Source organism: Penicillium malachiteum (genome assembly GCF_028827825.1).
Source record: "Penicillium malachiteum strain IBT 17515 chromosome Unknown utg000002l:1.0-8849297.0:1.0-8852440.0, whole genome shotgun sequence".
Classification (NCBI taxonomy): Eukaryota; Fungi; Ascomycota; class Eurotiomycetes; order Eurotiales; family Aspergillaceae; genus Penicillium; species Penicillium malachiteum.
In genome coordinates this window covers 4,938,508-4,959,476 of record NW_026643095.1, presented here as the reverse complement: position 1 = coordinate 4,959,476, position 20,969 = coordinate 4,938,508, and the positions used below count along the sequence as shown (strand labels likewise).

General features: G+C 45.1%; 6 protein-coding genes across 6 annotated transcripts; 2 read left to right on the top strand and 4 right to left on the bottom strand.

The window, feature by feature from the left end:
- Positions 1–4,007: 4,007 nt before the first annotated feature.
- N7483_004832 (uncharacterized protein) lies at positions 4,008–5,933 on the bottom strand (the record flags this gene model as incomplete). Its single annotated transcript, XM_057088269.1, has 1 exon — positions 4,008–5,933. One exon carries the CDS (start codon positions 5,931–5,933, stop codon positions 4,008–4,010), a length of 1,926 nt encoding a protein of 641 aa, XP_056948098.1.
- Positions 5,934–7,952: 2,019 nt separating this feature from the next.
- Positions 7,953–9,331, top strand: N7483_004831 (glycoside hydrolase family 28 protein; the record flags this gene model as incomplete). Its single annotated transcript, XM_057088268.1, has 5 exons — positions 7,953–8,204; positions 8,273–8,695; positions 8,753–8,882; positions 8,940–9,024; positions 9,079–9,331. The coding sequence occupies 5 exons, from the start codon at positions 7,953–7,955 to the stop codon at positions 9,329–9,331; spliced, it is 1,143 nt and encodes a 380-aa protein (XP_056948097.1).
- A 654-nt stretch (positions 9,332–9,985) lies between these two features.
- N7483_004830 (SGNH/GDSL hydrolase family protein) lies at positions 9,986–11,723 on the bottom strand (the record flags this gene model as incomplete). Its single annotated transcript, XM_057088267.1, has 9 exons — positions 9,986–10,285; positions 10,349–10,585; positions 10,638–10,697; positions 10,753–10,934; positions 11,060–11,181; positions 11,232–11,284; positions 11,347–11,383; positions 11,456–11,462; positions 11,528–11,723. The coding sequence occupies 9 exons, from the start codon at positions 11,721–11,723 to the stop codon at positions 9,986–9,988; spliced, it is 1,194 nt and encodes a 397-aa protein (XP_056948096.1).
- Positions 11,724–14,681: 2,958 nt separating this feature from the next.
- Positions 14,682–16,245, top strand: N7483_004829 (acyltransferase family protein; the record flags this gene model as incomplete). The annotated part of the gene is made up of 3 exons (XM_057088266.1): positions 14,682–14,798; positions 14,853–15,480; positions 15,542–16,245. 3 exons carry the CDS (start codon positions 14,682–14,684, stop codon positions 16,243–16,245), a joined length of 1,449 nt encoding a protein of 482 aa, XP_056948095.1.
- A 907-nt stretch (positions 16,246–17,152) lies between these two features.
- On the bottom strand, positions 17,153–18,958 carry N7483_004828 (CoA-transferase family III; the record flags this gene model as incomplete). The annotated part of the gene is made up of 2 exons (XM_057088265.1): positions 17,153–17,941; positions 18,017–18,958. The coding sequence occupies 2 exons, from the start codon at positions 18,956–18,958 to the stop codon at positions 17,153–17,155; spliced, it is 1,731 nt and encodes a 576-aa protein (XP_056948094.1).
- Positions 18,959–19,812: 854 nt separating this feature from the next.
- N7483_004827 (uncharacterized protein) lies at positions 19,813–20,613 on the bottom strand (the record flags this gene model as incomplete). Its single annotated transcript, XM_057088264.1, has 1 exon — positions 19,813–20,613. One exon carries the CDS (start codon positions 20,611–20,613, stop codon positions 19,813–19,815), a length of 801 nt encoding a protein of 266 aa, XP_056948093.1.
- Positions 20,614–20,969: the final 356 nt, after the last annotated feature.

Sequence of the window (20,969 nt, the reverse complement as noted above, 5' to 3'; positions counted from 1 at the left end):
GAAATCTCTTTATTTTCATTTAATTTATGGTTATTCGCGCGAGTTTCGGATTGATTAGTATGGCCGGCAAGGCGGCGCCGTAACGTAGAGCGAGTTACACCGAATACATGTGCTGCTGTGGCTATTGCTGTGATATCTTGCTTCTTTATAGCTTTAATAGCAAGTAAGATTCGGCCTTCTTGACTGCCATTTTTTTCGGCCGAAACATGGGTGGTTGAAGATAGTAAGGTATGACGCGGGTGACGCGAACGCGGTCAGGTGGCCGCTCGCTTGGGGTGGCCGCTCGCTAGGGAATCACGTTAGTTAACCGTAGTTCCCAAGCAAGCGGGCCACCCAAGCGAGCGGGCCACCCAAGCGAGCGGGCCACCTCCAAACACCATAGTTGAGGCGATAAACTACAACTTGATATCTCAGCAACCACATGTTTGTTTTATTTTATTATTTGTCGATAGCTATTTATAAGGCCTGTGAGGACTCAAAATGAATTCCAAGGAAATATTGAAGCTATTTCGTCACGATACCGAAAATTACGTTGTTATGAGCCACAAATATATCTCTTGGAACTACCAACAAATAGATTTTCTCTTAACTTTCTAAAGGGGCTAAATATCACCTGATCATGGTCGGGTTAGGAGGAAAAGTATATAAAGACTGTAGTTGTTGAGATAGTATGTTGTAATTTATTGCCTTAACTATGGTGTTTGGAGGTGGCCTGCTCGCTTGGGTGGCCCGCTCGCTTGGGAACTACGTTAGGTCAACTGGTGATTTATTGCCTGGAAATACAGGCCTCAATTCATCCCTTAACTAACTAACGTGATTCCCAAGCGAGCGGATCACCCAAGCGAGCGGATCACCTACCACCTATTATACTACTTTAGATAAATTATTAACCACCATAACGCCAATTTATTAAAATATTTATCTAAATATCACAATGATCTGACCTATGTCCTTCTTCTCCACACTTTTTACATGTCGGCAGCTTTCTCCTCGTTGGCTGAGGCTGTAAAACAGGCGCTCTCCGCGGTGGTACGGGAGGGGCAATTGGCGCTTCAACCACCTGTATAGCACGCTGTATAGCTTCCTGGCCCTCTTGAACCGTCAATCCACCCTCATTAGGTATCTGTCTAGTAGACCGTTGGCGCTTTTGCTTCTGCTTCTCGTGTGCGGCACGTAATTTACGTGTTTCAACCTCTAATAAAGCTGTTGAATGCATCTGAATTTCACAGGCCTTAAGAACTTGATCGATTTGCTGTTTGAGTGGACTTGGAGGGCTTCTTGAGCGTTGTTTTAGAAGAGATTTGATTGAACTAGCTTGCAGCTGAAGCTGGATAATGTTTTGAGGTGTCTTAGGTGAAAATTGGCTTGATCGACTGGTAGGGCGGCTACCTGGGGGTGTAGGTGTTCGAAGAAGAATATTCAACTTAGAAAGCACTCGATCTGGGTTGAATGGTACTAAACCAGCTGCTGCAAAGCTGTTTTGAATAGTTTGGGTTTGAAAAGCCTCTTTACGAGCGATTGGGTAGGCTTCAAGAAAATCAAATTTATCAACATGGTTAAAACCAAGCCGCATTTGATTCTCAACAAGCCGACCATATGCACGCTTAAGAGGTGAAAAACATCCAACATCAAGCGGTTGATGTAAATGTGAAGAATGAGCTGGCATACAAATTGGAATAATATTATTCTCTTTGCAAATCTGGTCAAATTGGGGAGTTAAATGACTCCCATGACCATCGAGAATTAAAAGTCGATATTTTCCAAGTGTACGTTCAGTTGTTGCTGGAATAAAGTGTTTTTGAAGCCATCGAAGTCCAATTTCATCAGTTGTCCATCCATTTGGACTAGTTTCAAATCGCCAGTCAAGTAGAAGGTTCTTAAACCATCCTTCAATCAAAACTTTACCTTTGAAAATAATCACTGGTGGAAGGGCCCATCCAGATACATTAATTGTTTCAATAGCTGTTACCCATTCACGATTTCCAGGCTGTAAAAGTGATCGTCGACCATAATATCGAGAACGAGTAACAACCTTAGCAGTTGCTGTAAGTCCCATTGCAAATCCAGTCTCATCAAAGTTATAGATATCCTCTGATAGAATACCATTCTCTTGAATTGTCTGAAACACAAGATTAAACCATGCTTGAACCACTTTTGGATCCTCCATTTTCGCACGCTCGTAATTATATCGACGAGAGAAACGGGTAGTAAGCTCTGAATGTCGTCTTACGAAGTTTGTAACCCAATTTTTGCCAACAGTTTGAGGGGGGGGTCTGGCCACGCGCTGCGAGTAGAATATTGGCCATTTCTTGGACAGTAGCCGGGCGGGGGGCAGCTCCACGTATATCCATAGAGATCACCCATTGGAGAAGTGAATTCTCTTCATTTTCGTTTAATTTGTGGTTATTCGCGCGAGTTTCGAATCGATTGGTATGACCATTTAGTCGGCGGTGGAGGGAAGTAAAAGGCACGTTAAACTGACGTACTGCCTCACGGATAGAGCTAATTTCATTGTTTTTAATAGCTTGGATAGCAAGTAAGATCCTTCCCTCCTGTTCGATTGAATTTCGAGAGGTTTTAGAACGTATTGGTGGCATGGTAGGTGGTTGAAGATGGCTAGACGCGGTCGCGACGCGAGTTTTTGGTTGGGTGATCCGCTCGCTTGGGTGATCCGCTCGCTTGGGAATCACGTTAACGTAATCGGTAAGCGAGTGGTCCATGCAAGCGAGCGGCCCAGTCCAAAACACATAGTAAATGTAGTAAATTACACTTTCATTTCTCAACCAGCACAAATTAGAATGGATTTATATGATAGTACAGTATTGAATATATGTCTCTGAACGGATTTGAACAGTTTTAGGAAACACCAGGGTGTGAGAGTCTAGATATATATATTTTAAGGAAATTCATAAAAAATACGTTGTATTTTTGGTAAACGCAACGAATGCTTATTTAAATGGCTCCTCAGTTCGAGGTCTGACTAGAAATATAGTTAGTAGCTTACTCTAGAAGCTGTAACTAAATTTAATTTGTTGTGGTCGAGAAATGAAGTTGTAATTTACTACATTTACTATGTGTTTTGGACTGGGCCGCTCGCTTGCATGGGCCACTCGCTTACCGATTACGTTAACTGACAGTTAAGTCCGTGGCTCTGGGAAGGAAGTGTATCTGGGGATGGTTTCTTTGCAATTCCTTTTGATTTGTTATGATTTTTTGGAAAGTTCCAAGGTTGAACCTTCAAGTTTTCTCATCTTCTCCCAATCCCTCACTGGCACTTAAGTGTATAGTAGGGTGGCACTGACATCATGATACTCCATCTGGAACAGGTGGCTCCGTATAGCATATGATACTACGGAGTCCGACCCTCATGACCTTTGTTTGGTTGAAGGTTCTTCATGATCTAGGTACTTCGCAGAATTAAAAGCTCATATATCTTACTGAGTGACCTGTTCTGGATCTCAATCATCATTCAATGGCCCCCAGCCTGGGTTCAATTTTGGTCTACTGCATGGGCTAAGTCGCCTAATCCACGATTTCCTAGGATTGTCGGATATGTCAATATCATAGCGCCTTTCTTTTTTGCATTTTCGACAGGCATACATACAACGCATACTAGACCTTTCGCCTTCAACGGAGCCCTGGGATACAAGGTCCCTCTAGCGGCATTTTTTATCGAGATGTCAACAGACGCTTTCTACCTAGTTCGAGCTGCCTATATTGAGCGCTAGACTCAAGCCTGAGACAACCATGGAAACATTCGAAACTATGGACTTCTGTTCTCGCTTTAGTCACAAAATAAATCTGTGCTAAGGCGGACATCTGAAAGTTTGTGTGAAATCAGGGTTGGAAACTTCGTGATGATTTCAAATTTCGGTCGGAAATTTGATTACGGTCGGGGTCTATCGAGGGAATAATATTATTGAAATTAGAACACACAGGATGGAGTATCAATTTGTTCTAGGAAATTAAACAATGAATTTTTAAAAAGAGATCACAGCATTATAGCATCACTTCCCTGTGAGACCCTTAACGGCAGAGACGATATCATCAGGTCCAAGGCCCTGAGCATTGATCTGTTCGTACAGACCACCACAACCTTCCTTAATTGCACCAATTGACTTAAACTTTGGTGTCAGCTTGCGCTCCAAGAGATGGGTTCCTAGACGCGAGCCGAGACCAGTCTTCTGAGCAATAGACTCGACAACAAGGACGAAGGGGCTAGACCCATAGTTTTTGATCGCGTCCTCATCGACAACGTTCAGAGTGGGCTTGTTAATCAAGCCTACATCGATACCACTCTGCTTCAGACGCTCCACAGCGTCGAGAGACCGGTAGAGCATATCTCCGTATGAGACAATGTAACCAGCAGATCCCTTGCGGATGACCTCTTCTTTTCCAGGAACAAACTTGTAGCCTCCTCCATAAAGCTTATCCTCTGTGCCTTCTTTCAGGATGTAAGGAACCTTAGCACGGGTAGAGAAAATGAAGCGCATTCCGGTATTCCAGAAGACTTCGTTCACTACAGCCTTCATCTGCTCGCCATCAGCTGGGAAATACAATGAGGTACTCTCAGCATCCATTAAGCCGTTGTCGGCAAAAAAGTGGTTCAATCCGAAATGACAAGTGTTATCGGCCATCTCATCGACACCACTGTGTGAGAAATGAGACAAAACGGTACAGTTGTTCAGACGTGCCATGGTGATTTCAGAAATGCACATCTCGAGGAAAGCTGAGAATGTGGAAAAGACACCCTGGCGCTCGCCGTTACTTCCGAAGCCGAAGCCAGCTGCAGCTGAGAAGTTACCTCGCTCCATGACACCGCTTGGAATGAAGACTTCAGGATGTTTGGATTGAATCGCTTTTAATCCGGTAGAACCCGCAAGATCCGAGTCGATGACCATAACTCGGCGAGCAGCCTCTTCTTTACTCATACCGTCAAGGATGGAGTTCACAGCCTCACCAAAGATAGATCGGTTGGCACCTTTATCCTTGCTTGTACCCAGATACTGGTGCGGGTTGGATCTTCCCTTGATTTCATCGTAGAAAGCAAGTTGCTCCTTGCTGTAGCCTCGCTTGGTAAGGTATTTGCGAGCAGCATCAACGGTAATGACATCGTGAGCGTGGCATTCGCCCTGGATATCTTCAATACCAACGGCCATCACTCGATCCACAATTACAGCAGCAGGTCCCTTGTGGTTGATAACCTCGCACATAGCACCATAAAGTGAGTCCAGATTCTCACCCTCAGCACGTACAACGTGAAGGCCATGTCCGGAAAGAGTATTCCCAATATCATATCCCTTCAGATACTCCGAAGGATGTCCAGCAATAGTAACATCGTTGTTATCGACAAACAACTTGACATTGAGATTCCGAGCAACAGCAATACGCGCAGCTTCGGCATCATTACCCTCTTGTTGAGATCCATCTGAACCAAGCAGAATCACATTCTTACCCTTATTAGCCATCGCGATACCGTTCACCATTCCCCACATATGACCCAGGCGACCGGAGCTGAACTTGACACCAGGTGTGAGACCGAGTTCGGGATGGCCGGGGAGCTTGGAGTTCGCATCACGGTAGTTAAGGAGGTGTTCGGGATCAATTTTGCCATCTAGGGTAGCTAGAAGATATTGAGTGGCGACTCGATGGCCAGCTTCATCGAATAATGCGTCCACGAAGCCATTCGGGTTTGCGTTGATGAATGCCAACAGAATAACGACTTCCGGAGCGGTATCGAAGGGACCACCGGTATGACCTGAGACACCACGGGCGGCACCTGTTGCGGTGAAGGCAATAATTGCATCTCTGAAGATGTTGATATTGTGTAGAAGGTCTTCCTTTTGTTCGGCAGTCAGACTGGGATTCTTGGAGTCAAGCTTGAGTTGCTTGAACTGCTTGAGATCCACGGGAAATTTGTGAGCACTTGACATAATGGAGTGAATGAATTTACTGAATTGATTGAGATAAGAGAGAAGGGAAAGATGGAGTGCCGTTTAATATTTGAGTAGATTCTGGTCTTTGATGTAAGGGAGAAACCGGATGAGGGGTGTTGACGTCAGACACGGCGGGGTTCAACATGTTTTGATAAGTCACAACTTGGAACACATATTAGATACTAAGTACATATTTACCAGGATACTTCAGGTTATTAATTCATGATTACACAATTGAAGAGTACATCCAAGTCGTGGGAGTTTAGACGATCTTCTCAAGGACCCACTGTATGATGCTTATTCTAGAACATTTGAACTATGAAATCCGGTTACTACTAGTTATTCACAATTCCTTTCACAGTCCGTTCTCAAGTTGAAGGTTCAGATACTATGATATTTGATTAATTTTTGGGCAAAATCGAAAATTCTAATTTCAACTGAACTTCTAAGATACATATCGTGCTGGATTGGTATCGCCTTAGTGCCAGTGGGGCGTTCATTGGAAGCTTGACTTTGGAGTGGAAGTGGGCCCAAGTATGTTCTTCAGGGGAGTCTGGACCGCAATGCCAGCTCATTCTTTCATCGGTCGCAATTAATTAGTACTAGTAGATAGGAGAAGAGTAAAACATTATAATTCAAGCATCACTTCAAGTTGAATCAGATTGGATTGAATTGGAATTCAACTGAGAGGTCGGACATGGAATTCCAATGTTGTATGACATCCAGGACAGCACTTGAGTGCTGCAACCATGATCATGATCAATGTGGACTAGATTTTATGTGAAATATTGTGCGCATGTGTATACATATGAATCCACCAGTCAAATTTCATTAAATATATGTAAAACAATTAGTATGAACCTTCTAATAATACCCCACCGGAGTTATTCAGACTCATATTCATCTGAAGTGATACTAAACCCCACCTATCATGAATGACAGCATATGCAATGTCCTAGATAGTTCCCTAAACTTCCAAATTGGGGAATGATGAACAGGAACGAAGACTAACAAGCATATGAATCCACTGTCTAGTGTATAGGAGTATAGGAGCTCCGAACGGGGATGTTTTTGGGATTGCAAGCGACTTGAACCCCTATATCCACTGTGACAGGAGGGCAGGTATTCCGGGACATTCACTATGAAACTTCTGCTATACCCCAGTTAATATCTTCAAATAACCAAGGACGAACCTTGAGCTGAAAATAGAGTACCACAATAATCCCTCGGCAATGAGAAAGGAGAATAGTTCCGGAAGCACCGGCCCCACAAGACCTCCTCACTGGGAAACATCCCTGCTTCTTCTCCTATATGTCCACGTCAATGGCGTTCGGTTCATCTTTTCACCTCTAAATCTGGGGTTTATTCAAGGAACCAAATTGTTACCTTCAATGGAAAAATATCCGCCATCTCACTGAATAAAACAGTGGTGGTAAAAATAAAACCCGCCAACCAAGAGGCCACGTACTGTCCCTCAAACTGGAACGGCCCATGCTCATCAACTACGAAACAAGCATTGTATCTCCTGACGACTGGTCGGAATATATTGACAGATGGGGGCTTGCTCCGCAATTAGTGTCCCTGAATGCCGTTAGCCAGACACTAATTGAAACCGTGAAGGTTTCACTCCCTCGGAAGATATTCTTCCCATTGGTTCTTTCCCCTGAATATTGTGCAGAATCCCCCAAATTTGCCTAAATCCACTCCGGTGGCTTTTGAGTTCCTCCTTCTTGGCCATGCTTGACAGTTTGACCACCAATAACGACTCGAATCATGGACCCAGTGGCTTCAGGATTGGAGGATAATCGGTCATCTTGTGCGGGTTCTTCGTAGGCCCAGATGCTTGTTTCCATTTGGTCGATTGTCCAGGAGAAGGAAAGAGCACTTGAGATGAAGGTATATTGTGGCTGCTGCCAGTGGTACTCTGTATATAAAAGAGATGATATCCGCTGCTGCGAGAGAAAAATAGAGCAAAGCAATCAGAGAGAAAGTTTCAAGACTTGATTTCAGATCAACATGCCTAGATTGGCCGTTTCTCTTGCGCTTGCTGCGTTGGCAGCTTGCGTGGTAGCTTCCCCTGTCGCAGAGCCCGCCATCACCGAGGCACCAAAGCTTGCCAAGAGAGCTACTAGCTGTACCTTCTCAGGTTCCAGTGGAGCTGCCAGTGCAAGCGCGTCGCAGAAGTCGTGCTCCACTATCATTCTGTCGGGCATTGCTGTCCCTTCAGGAACTACTCTTGAGCTCACTGATATGGAAGAGGACACCACCGTACGTATACACAAGTTTCATATCCGGCCCTGTCTCTTGACTTGTTACAAATACTAATGATGTGATAGATCATCTTTGAGGGTGAGACAACCTGGGGCTACGAGGAATGGGATGGCCCATTGCTTGAGATCTCGGGCACTGGAATCACCATTGAAGGTGCTACTGACGCTTACCTGAACCCCGATGGTTCTCGTTGGTGGGATGGCGAGGGCAGTGATGGTGGAGTGACCAAGCCCAAGTTCTTCTATGCGCACTCTCTCACTGATTCCACTATCACCAACCTATACATCTACAACACTCCGGTTCAGGCTGTCAGTATCGATGACTGTGATGGACTTACCATCACCGATATGACCATTAACAGCGAGGCTGGTGATACTGAGGGTGGTGCTAACACCGATGGATTTGATATTGGTAGCAGTACTAATGTCGTTATCACTGGTGCGGAAGTGTACAACCAGGACGACTGTGTTGCCATCAACTCTGGTACCGTAAGTATTTGACAACCAGAAACACTCATATCCGTTCCATGTCTCACTCTGTCACAGGATATCACTTTCGAGAATGGAGTCTGCTCCGGTGGTCACGGATTGTCCATCGGTAGTGTTGGTGGTCGCGATGACAACACCGTCGAGACCGTCACCTTCTACAACAATGAGGTTAAGTCCTCTGTTAACGGTGAATAAACTTAATCCTAAGGATCTTAATGGAGCACTGAAATTAACATCTTAACAGGTATCCGTATCAAGGCCATTGAGGGTGACACTGGAAGCATCACCGGAGTGACCTACAGTGAGATTACCCTCGAGGACATTTCCAAGTAAGTTTTACTATGACTATCTACCTCATGGGTATTAGTCTAACAGTGTCACAGATACGGAATCCTGATCGAGCAAAACTACGACGGTGGTGATCTGGATGGCGGCACCCCTACCAGCGGTGTCCCCATCACTGACCTTACTATTGAGAACATCTCCGGTGTCGATGCCGTTGAATCTGGTGGCTACAACATCGTCATTGTTTGTGGTTCTTCCGGTTGTTCTGACTGGACCTGGACCGATGTCGATGTCACTGGTGGAAGCACCTACAGTGACTGCGAGAATGCCCCAGATGACATCAGCTGCTAAGCCATTCTTGAATGCGGGCATTTGAAATGCTGAATAGCTGTCTTGAGAGGAGAGTTGATCTGAGTTTTTGTAGTATAGTTTTGGGAGAGTTTCTCCGTCAAGCAGAATCATATCAGTTTGTGTATTTCGTGTATCAAGTCCTCATCTTGCTAATAGTTTCCTTGCAGGCCTGTGGGCCCACTATTAATCAGAGCCTTGTGAGCATCCGGGTTCTGACCCGCGAACGCTCTTTCTAAGGCCGGACGGCAGCGTACGATCGATGCGTCAACGAGTTGGAGAGCAAATCGTGAGAGCCTTATAGTTCCGACAAGACATCGATACCTAGGTATGGGCGAGATGACTCTCATGATTCAAGTGAAGAGCGTGAGTACGATTACGTGTTTGACTCGAGGATCCTGAAACGATAGGTCCTGCATTCAAGTCAACCCCATCCTCGTCGCACAATCGACCGATAAATGTCAGCCCTCCATCTATGTATGGATAAGATCGGGGATCTGGATGTGATGTGAGGCCGTCGAATGAGGATACTGGCATATCTGTAACATTGAAGCAAATGTTATATACATCAATCAAATGACACCCGGGACTATTGTACATGCAGCATTAATAATATTTTCAATCCAACCCGTGATACCCGATCGGAACAGCCGACATCTAATACTCCTGCATGTCATTCCAGTAGAGTGTGCCGTGCTGAACCTCTCCCAAAGGCTCCATATTCCACCTCATCACAAGCTTTGTCCATTGTAATAAGTGGCTTGCCAACTTGACGTGTCCCACATCTGTGGGGTGGTTCTTCGGGTTGATATCGTTGTGTTGGAGGATACCCGTTGTGTCGAAATAATACACGAATCCCTTATCCTTGAAGTGGGCATGGACATCCTTCGCTTCTTGTTCGTATGCGATGCTCGGATAATAGTTCAGACCTTCTCGTCGCCAGACCCACCATTGAGACTGTGAAATGTTAGACTTCTCTACTAGTAGAGGCGGGCCAAGAAACACTAGGTTTAGACATACCATAATGAGAACCACCGCATGTGGCCAGGTACGGTGAATATCATCGATCAACTCCACGTAGGCGTGGTAGAAATCTCGACCGGGAATCTCATTCGGGTGGCGGTAATCATTTCCGCCCATTTGAATGATGACGAGATCGGCAGGTTGCTCTGCTGAGTTGTCCCAGACTTCAGGTTCATCGGGGTAGAAGGCACGCGACCGACTGCCGGGATCGGATGCGCGGTTCCAGTACCATGTCTGTTCATTGTTATTAGCAACACTCCCTTGATTCGGGATAAGGATAACATACCATGCCATGGGCCTGTCCATCATAGCATTGCTTGTCTGCTAAACACACACCAGCATAGGTCTATTGTATCATTTTATTAGTAAAGAACTTTACCGGGATGGTCAAGTGACCTTACCGTTAATGTGTGCTCAACATTCCCCAGACCAGCCACAAAGAGGTATGCCCAGGATGAGAGAGTTTCATAGGATGCATATTGTCCGGAGGCAATGCTACCGCCGATTACTTCAACTTTCCTGTCGAATCTTGGCGGCACGGTCAACTGTGCTGTGTTTGCTGTAGAAACACCGGCGATCTGAACTGTGTATGAATGTCAGTATGGAATGATTATTCCGGGGAGATATCACTTATCCAAAGCCCCAATTCGTGACTATATAGAAGTTAGTAAATGTAATTTCTGCACAAGTGATAAGCTGAGGACATACCTCTCATTTCAAAAGGCTTTTGAGCATCAATTAAATCTTCGTCGAGTTCAGTCCATGGACCAATAAACTGGTAAGTAGCATCGGAAGTGACATTGGAATATTGCCAGGCCAAATTTCCAATACTGTCACTTGTTAGTAGACAGGTTGGGCGTAGTGAGCAGTCTATGCTTACCGGTATGCTACCAGAACTCCATCAGAAGTGCTTGGTCCAAATGTTACAGCCAGCTACGCAGATTCAGTCAGAGATGTCAATTGAGCATGATTTAGAGGTTAGATGCTTAGCTTACCTTGTTTCCAGAGAACTGAAGCTTAATTCCAGGCGCTCTGAAAATTGTTAGATGAGAAGTTAGTCTCTCTCACGCGTACATTTAAGGGGTAAGTTTCAGGAAGACGAACGACCACCCTATACATCAGTCAGAACATCGCGATGCGCTATCATTTCAAGTTTTATGGATAAAGTTAACGTACAAGAAATGTGTTGGCTGTCCCAACGGCCTTTGTAGGCAATCTCAGGAGCATCAGCTCCATAACTAGTCCAAGAGTCGTCCAAAGCAATTATGGGAGCTTGACCTGGATACGGATCATCTTTCACTTGACCATTCTGTAGAATGGTGGCCGAGGCGAATGACCATAGTAAAGACAACCCTAAATATGCAAATCGCATTGTCACTGTTGGTTCGATGTACACCGTAAACAACAAGAGATCACGTTAAACACGATTCAACGGTTAGATCATGAATTCCTGGACGCGCTTTGACGGGTGACCTTCTCTCGGTGGTGTTGACTCCGATGTGTTCAACAGGACTAATAATTGCGTGATTTAGTGCATGGATCCCCCCCACCACACCTTACACGTATTTTGTTCTAATTTACTCCAGATCGTTGTTTGACACTACTGAATCATTTTCAGGTTACATGTCTATTTCCGAGTCCAAGCGGGCTGAGCAAGCCAAGAACACCATTTCACTCCTCCAAGCCCGTGGCGGTTGAAGTGTACGAATCATCACCCAGACTATGGATCCGCCAAGGCAAACTAGGTCAATGATATTCTCACGGGCTCAGGGGTTATGCATCTCCAGAGCGCCACTATCCGCTGGACGCCGCATATTCGGTTAGAAGCCAAGTATGATTCGCCAAGAATTCAGCTAACATGAAGTTGGAGTCAATTTCCTTATCAGGAATGCAATGAGGACCTGAACTTGGACCACTTAAAATAGAACGTTCAAATGTTCGGAAAGAATATTTTCATGGGATTATGATCCTTGGGACTCCTGTGTTGAAATTAAAAGAGAAGGAATAAATTCTGCAGACTCGGCAACAATTTCAATTGATTCGCGGTCTGCATTGACGATCTTTGTCAATTGTGTTGGACCCTGAACAAACCGGGATCCACATCAACGTATCAGGTGGCTTCATAGGAATGATAACAAGAAGAAAAGTCCAAATCGCCGAGGAATCCGACACCCGAAGTCTCGTGCTCCGTTACCCCCGATCCTGTTATGAACTCATCTCCACAGATTCTGTAGGGCTATGGAAATTTGATGGCTCGGATCCCCATGTTTTATCAGCTTACTACGGAGTAAATGTCTCTTTTTTTTTTGCTAGTTTCATTATAAAACTCCAATAAGATGACTCGTGCGAGTCGTACCACAATGTGATCCATTTCTCCGGATTTAATTCTAATTATCTTAATTATCGTTTCCGTATTTGAGACCTATTCAAGTTTTTATCCTGATACGAATAAGGGTTCTCCGTTAAACCTGTTAATAATTTTGCCAAGAATGAAATTGGAATCGGAAATCGGGTCAATTCCGACATCTCATTTTGGACCCTTCTTGGCAGGATAAGTTAGCCCTATGTAGTATTTAATTCAACTTCTAGGAATAGTTACAAATGTACAAGATAGATTCAGCCCTGTAGATCAAATTCACTTGGCTTTTTCAAATCATTCAATACAAAACATTTGAGCGAAGTAACTGCAATTCAAAAGCAATTATTCCCCCTGCATTCCACATTCGAGACTACCATGGGCGGGCGTGAGGCAACGTCTTGGCGCTGCGGATTCAGCATAAGAATAATCCATAATATCCATAATGGACAAGGATTAGGCATTTGATTAATTTAAATACTGTATTTTATTATGTTCCCATTCAAATGATGATAGGGGTTCATCGTATATACTGTATTTGTTTCCAAAAATTTGCCGATCTTTGAATTTTGCTGGTTATGTCTTCATTACACCAAATGACGCCATTTTAAGACAACTACATGCAATTGTATCAGCGCCAAAATTTAAGAAATTTCGCTTAGGACTCCGTATCACTCTGAATGTAAGACAAAAATCCGCCAGGGATAGTGTTTACGAACACGATTTCGTTTGGAAGTTTCGCATTCGATTCCATCGTAAACAGACCTTCATCTGGATGTAAGACATAGCCAAGAACGGACCCTTCTTTTACACTTTTCCACTTCCACCACCCCACGTTGGGACCATGCATCTTTGACATCTCTTTCAACCATGGATTTCACGCTAGGTTCAGGATCCATCGTGCTAGTGACAATTGGGTAAAGGGCAATTTCGATCTGCACTGGAATCTTACGCCATTTGAGATGGCGTTGAGCACATAACGGAGAGAGGAGGTAGGGACTAGTGATGATTGGTAGGATGAGTCTCATTTTAATTCGAAGTCGTAAGCTTGTGGCGGCTTTGACTGTAACTCGGTATTAAAAAGTCGTTTTCCCCAGTCTGTTATTGTTATAACCCCTTGTTCGCTTCAATGCTCGGAGAATAATTCTATTTGGAGCCTCCGAACATAGGACTTCCGTTAAGCGGATGTCACTGAATAAGGTAACCAGGGACTTGATTCTGGGAATAGAGGCTAGCATACGAGTCATTGCCCCATACTCCATCTTGATACACTCCGTGGGGACAGTAAGAATCAGAGATTGTGAGAGATCTAGACATTCATGGGATCCCATGTATCTTGACGAACAATCTATCACAAGAGCAGAAGAAAGTACTATAATTGATGCAATAAAACAGACCCTGGATAAAAAAGACTATGTACAATAAATCAGCCCAAATGGATCTTAATGGGGACAATAATCTGTATCAGCTGTGTCTGCTATCTCTCACGCATGGAATACACATCTGGTAACTGATCTACTAAGTTCCTCTTGGCTGTTAACAAGGCCCCCCCAGAGCCGAGGGTGTAGACCTGAGTCTCATGCATTGGATCACTACTCCGTACTCCACTTCCAGTCGGGAACCTCCTATCTTCCGCTATAATTGACCAGTCAATGGTGGATCTATCCCGCCACGAATTATTCAAAACCCCAAGCCTCCCCACTCTCATACCTTCCTTCTTGCGTTGAAAAGTCCTGCATTTTGTACCGCGTGTTCCGCCCCTCTTGGCATCTTGTCCTTGTTTTTGAAGGAGAGATTCTCACATCCTTTGAGTCACTCGTTATTCTCTCAAGTTGATCTGCGACTTAGTTCGCCAACACTCTCTTGTCTTTCTCTTCTGGTTAAGAGCTAGATGCATTCATGACTGATCTTTTGAACTGATTCGACCAATCCTTGACCCATTATAATTATTTTCGATTCGATATACTGCACATCATGGACTACATACAGCCTGCCCATCTTTATACTCGTATTCTGGAGAACATTCCTTGGAAGTCTGGGGACCCTAATGCAGTGAAGGGCGACCCTAAGAAAAGTGTGAAATGGATTGATGTGAGCTCTCCAGTAGTTTATCCATTTCAGAACGTCCAGCTAATAGATTATCAGGGTCTTAGAGGAATCGCCTCATTTCTTGTTGTTCTTACTCACCTTGCCCGCGCCTGGGACTACGACCTATTCGCCCCTCGCGACGATGTAGATGTCCCTGCACGTATTCTTCAGTGGCCTGTCTTTCGTATTCCCTGGCAAGGACGTCTAGGTGTGACCATCTTCGCATTCTTGACAGGTTACGTCTGTGCCTTGAAGCCTATCAAGCAGGCTCGTAATGGAGATCATCTGGGTTCGTTCACATCCGTGGCCAAGAGTGCCTTCCGCCGCCCACCTCGTCTTATTTTTCCGGCTACCATCGCCTTGCTCATCTCTTGGGTTATGGCTCAGTTTGGTGCTTTTATTGTCGCAAACCGCTCTGACTGTTGGTGGTGCCGCTACGCTGCTCCTGATCTGGAAGACTCGCTCTGGAAGGAGTTTATCCGTTTGGGCCAGAACTTCCTGGGTGTTTGGACTACTGGATACATGGCCTACGATGATCACCAATGGGCTTTGCTTCCTCTTTTGAAGGCATCCATGCTTGTCTATGTTATGCTTTGCATTGTTCAGTTTGTCAAGTTCCGATGGCGTTTGGCTATTTACCTGGGAATGTTCTTATACTTCCACCAGGATGCCGCCAAGAACACAGGTATGTTTCTCGAAAGTTTTACCCCTTCACCCTTGGGACCCCCAGCTAATTTTTTAAAAAGAAACATTCCAGATGCAAGCTATTTATGGAATGTTCCTGAGCGATCTCTCCTACGAAGTCTCTTTCAAAGAATTTGTCGATAACCACAAATGGGGTCGCAGAATCGTATCTGCCCTCCTCGCCTGCTCCGGTCTCCTCATCTGCTCATACCCCGGCGAACACCCCGAATGGGCTACGTGGTCCAACTACATGTTCAAAGCAGCGCATTACATTTTCCCACCAGAGGTCAACATCGGCAAGCGCTACTCGGCCATTGGCGTTGATCTCATCATCTTGGCAATCTACATTTCCCCATCCACCAAGGATTTCCTATCCAACCGTCTGCTCCTATGGCTTGGTAAGCAAAGTTTTGCCGTCTACCTTGTTCACGGTACTCTCTTGCGCACAGTCCTCTGCTGGATGCTGTATGGAATTTCCGGTCAACCCTGGGACGGAGAGCCAGTTGATGGTAACGGTCAGCCAATCCTAGATGAGAATGGCGAGCCCCTTCACCCACACTACCTTCCTATCCGTGGTCCCTGGGTTGTGGGTATTTCTATCCCGGCTTGGATTGCCCTTGTCTACTGTTGCGCCACCCTTTGGACTTCATACGTTGATCCCTTCTGTGCCAAGATGGCTCACAAGCTGGAGAAAATGATGTTCCAACAAGATGAGAAGTCTGTTGAGACTCTTCCGCTTACCTCCATGCCAATGACTACTGCTTAGGTGGTTACTGGCATGCTGCATTTACTCATGAGTCAACATGTCTAGTTTCAGACGATTCTCGCATTTAAAGCACTTGAGCCTTTGAGATATAGGGCGGTTTGGAGTTGGGTTTTCGATGTATATATTTTACTATCCTTTTATATTTTCTTCCTCACATATTATTTTCATGAATATCATTTGGTTCGATTATGTACACCTCCCGTTCATCTGTAATTCTTATATTTCGTGTTCCATTGCGTCTGATAACAAACACTTCTCTGATCTACCCGAGGACCGATCCCACAAAAAACGATAGAATTGACAACTGCAAGCTCCCTCATCGATCAGGTAAATTCATCAATACATTAAGCTGCCTTCTATTCTCTTTCGCTCTTTTATTGAGTCGTTTCATATTTGCGGAGACTCGGACATTACTCTGTAACCGACTCGGAATCGGCACATGCATGTTGCAGATACCAAGAGCCTCGGAATGCAATGAACATCACGCCAGGTGGAACCACGACGATCTCGGGATTTCTTATCTTCATTTACTCTTTTCTAATAAAGCTTAAGTTGATCAAAGATCTTCATGGATCTCCGTTGGACTCCGATGCCAATGTTCCCATTTAAAAGTGTTTAAGGTTGCATTGATGCAAGCACGCAACTTTCATGACATGTCGCAACATGAAATAAGCTGCGCATGTTTCATATCTGTATCAGATGCTAAAGCTTGTTGGGGCCTCCGAAGATCGTCGTTTCATTCAGCGCAAGCGCATATGTGCATATAGAAGTTACTAACCAAGTAGACTGAGTACCGAATACATGTGGTTGCTCTAGTCATATCACAATGAATCCTGGGCTTGCCCACATTCATATAGCTGGTCCGCAATCCAGTGAAATACAGTCAAATGAACATTTAAATGTTCACTTAAAGCCACGAAATTCCCCTGTCGTGGTGGCAGTTCGGCACTGGTGGAGTGGTCCACGTCGGAGTCGTTTCATCATCCCCAAGCCTTGCAACCGGCTTTAGAATTGATTGATGTCCCCAACAACCCTTGCCATCGAATTTCATCATAAATTTCGAGTCCTCATCCAGATATCCTGGCAATCCTTGTTTCCACCCATCAATAACCAACCTCAGAACCTCTGTCACGTAAAGGTCTGGGGTGATCGGCGCAAAGCGAAACTGATTATTGATAGCCTGGACAGTCTCAGGTGGATACAAACCCACATCCTGTTCCAGCGCAAAGGCGTCTGCAGCCACCAGGGAGCTCGTGATATGATACGATCCACCCTTTATGGCCCGATCTCTGAGTGCGATCATCACGCCCAGAGCCCCAATAATGCCAGTCAGCATATCAGAGACAGGAAGAGGCGGTAGCACACTTTTCCCTTTCTGATAGCCCTGAGATTGGCCCATGATATATGAGCTCCCTGATGCGGCGTCCCCAATTTGCTGCCAGCCAGGACGCTCTGCGAACGGTCCATCTGGTCCGTAGCAGTTTTCATCGACATAGACTATACCCTTGTTTCGATTTCCTGCTAGTTTGAGGAGATCATGCAATCCAAGACCCCTGCGAGCGAGGGATCCTAGTCTGAACCCTTGGATAAAAACATCGACGTCCTCAATCAGTTCGTGTAGACGAGCCATGTCTTCTTCCTTTGTAATATCCAGGTCAATGGTTCGCTTTCCCGCATTGAGAGTCATTTGCAATACCTAAAGAGAAAGGAAAAATAGCATATTAGTTTCTGCTACGAAATGCCAAGTTTTTCTTTGGAGGTTGTGACATACATTCAGGTCTGTTAGTCGACTACAATTCACTCGAATCACATCAGCGCCATATGAAGCAAGAGTAACTCCCAACTGCGGACCAGCGATAATCCGCACCATTTCAAGAACCTTGATACCGGCCAGCGGTCGTCGATCAGATTGGTTCAGCGGGAATGGGATCGGAGGAGTAGATTTCGCATAAGTCTCCTCGGAAACATTCACAAGTGGATGCTTCGCCAGTCTCTTCCCAAATTCTGTCTTATTCCACGCTTCAGGGGTATAACAGATACTCCCGCAAAGACCATGACGCACATTATGCATCTCAAGCTCATCAGGACTCCACTGACGAACGTGTTCTTGGATATAATCATAGTATTCATCCTGAGTTTTAAACGACATATTGCGATCAATACCCATTGAATCCAGCGTTTTATTCGCATCGAGCGAGCCATGAAGCTGGTACCAAACTTTCGGATCTTTGGTCTGGTATATAGCCGTGGTGCGAGACGCAATTCCTTTCCCAAAGCCATTCTGCATGTCTCGCGTAAAGAGTGAACTCAGCTTTCCAGTTCGGAATAGAGATGTCAGGTCTTCTCCATCAAGATATGAAGTGAAGATGGAACCAATCCAGAATCCCGCATGATCTGTGTTCACGGTCACTTTGTTCTCGGTCGCTTTTCTCCCATCGCGGAGCTCGAGGATCTCGTTGCCTACCAGGCCTGTCATTGCGTGAAGGACTGCTGATACCACAGGAGCTTTAATTGGGCCTGGAATCATGGGGGTTGGTTGTCCCTCAAATCTCACTGTGTCCCATAATGCCTTGTCCTTTGTGAAGCCTGGAGTGCGGGATGCGAGGATATCGAATACCCGACGGGCATCTTCAGGTACTGGGAGGACCTCTTTGTCAATGAAAGTACCTGGACCATAGATGTCGGTTCCAGGGATGGTTTGGTGGAGACTCATGGTAGTTGATACTCAAGACCTTGGTCGTGATGGTATTAGAAATTCGAGATCGGTATAATTCGAAGTGTTGAGAATGAGGGGAGTTGTGAATCGTGATGCGAACTCGGTTGTGGCCCCACGCAAAAGATCGACAAGGTTCGGTCCATTTTTTGAGAAATCGACATACAAATCAAGATCTGAAGATTCTGAAAATCAGTGGAGCATGGTCCTCTGCGCTTCGATGATGTCAGGAATCTTTCACCGCATATTCGTCTCTTCATTATCAGCACAACAGTGTTCAACTACTTACTCCATCAACAATGACAGGATGCTTATGCGAGTTGACCCTCTTTTTACCCCGCATTTCTACATAAGCATAAATGAACCAAGAGGGAAAAAAACTTGAATTGGCCAGTTGAGTCAGACCGAAGTTAATCCAATGTCCAATGAACTAACCAGTTGATCGAAACTTCTTTGGAATCCCTTTCACCCTTTTACACATAAAATCCTGAAGCAATACACGCACTGACTTCACCAGTCGTCGCATAGTCTATTCTCTTTATCTTATATAAATAACAACAGTTACATGACAGTCAGGGTGGGTATCCTGAAATCCTTTGTGTCTTATTTCTCATCCCTCCCTATATAACCTCCCGTCTACTACGTGGTTCAAACACATACGACCACACGGCGTGGAGATTGATGTCTTTGAGCAGTGCTTCCCGTGCGCTCAACCGCACTTAAGCCATATTGGATATAGGGAGTACGTGAAAAATCGTTCATGTGCCCTGAGCTCGAAATAGCATTCAAATGTTGGATTTCCATATTCGTATGTACCATTTACATCAATATTCTCACGCCGGGGAGAGGAGCCACTAATCATCTTCGTCGGAAGAGATAGAGCTACCAGTAGCCTCATCAATATCCTCTGATGCAATCCCCAATTCGTCGTCACTTGCTTCTTCGGCATCCTCCAAGATCTCAATAATCTCATCTTCTTTGACATATCTGTGTGCAATCCCGCTTGTTTGTCCATCACTGATGAGAAGCTTCAAGATCATTTCGCTTCTACTGTGACCCCGCTTGCCTGCATGCAAAGACCGAGCAACACGACAAAGTGATGATAGAATGCTTTTAGTCTCCCGGACCTTCTCCGACGTTTCAAAGGTAGATATCGTATTGATGAGACAAACTACTCTGATTCGATGTGAAGACAGTTGTTCAATCAAGCCCGCGAAGAGACTGTTCAATGTGCGAAGACTCCGTCTTTTGATACCCTTGAACTCATTTCGTGATATAGTAAGGGAACTTCCGACCATGAGCTCTGCCTGCGACAAGAGCTGGCCGATCATGGTTCGCAGAATATCATAGGAGTCAGATTCACCGTGTAGCCCACAAAAATAGCTGAGTACAATAAAACCTCTCTCTTTGCAATATTTACCTATCGTTGAGGTCAAAAATGAAATGGGGCTTATGCAAGCATCGATCTCCATGTTGCCGTAGACGATAAGGGTGGACGACCCGGATTGTTCCCCGAGCCAACCTCGAAAAGCCTCTCCCTTGGTGATAGATGATATCTGGCGTCTTTGCTTGCGGTTCATCTCCGCTCCTGCTAAGCACTCCTCAATATCTGCAGCATTTTCTTTGCTTTTGAATGATAGCTCGTTCAGAATCATGCTTATACTCGGTCCTTTTCTCGATGAGACTCTTTCCGTATGTAAACCAAGGACAATGAATTCATACCTTGATAGGAATTATCGAGTTGCTCTTTTAGTACTTGAGTGGATCGATGAGCTTTTTGGGTGTATTGAGCGGATCTTCCTTCAGCTTCCAACATATCGAGTTAGCTAATGTAGACTCGGAAAGCAAGGAATGCGACAGGGCCCCTCACTCAGTCTTTTGTTCTCTGCAACCTCGAGCCGTGCATTGCATTGCATATCATCAAATAAGTTGAGAAGTTGGTTCAAAATCTGCAATTTGAATGGGTCGCTGTCTTTGATATACTGAGCAACAGAGCGTCCCCGTCGCTCAT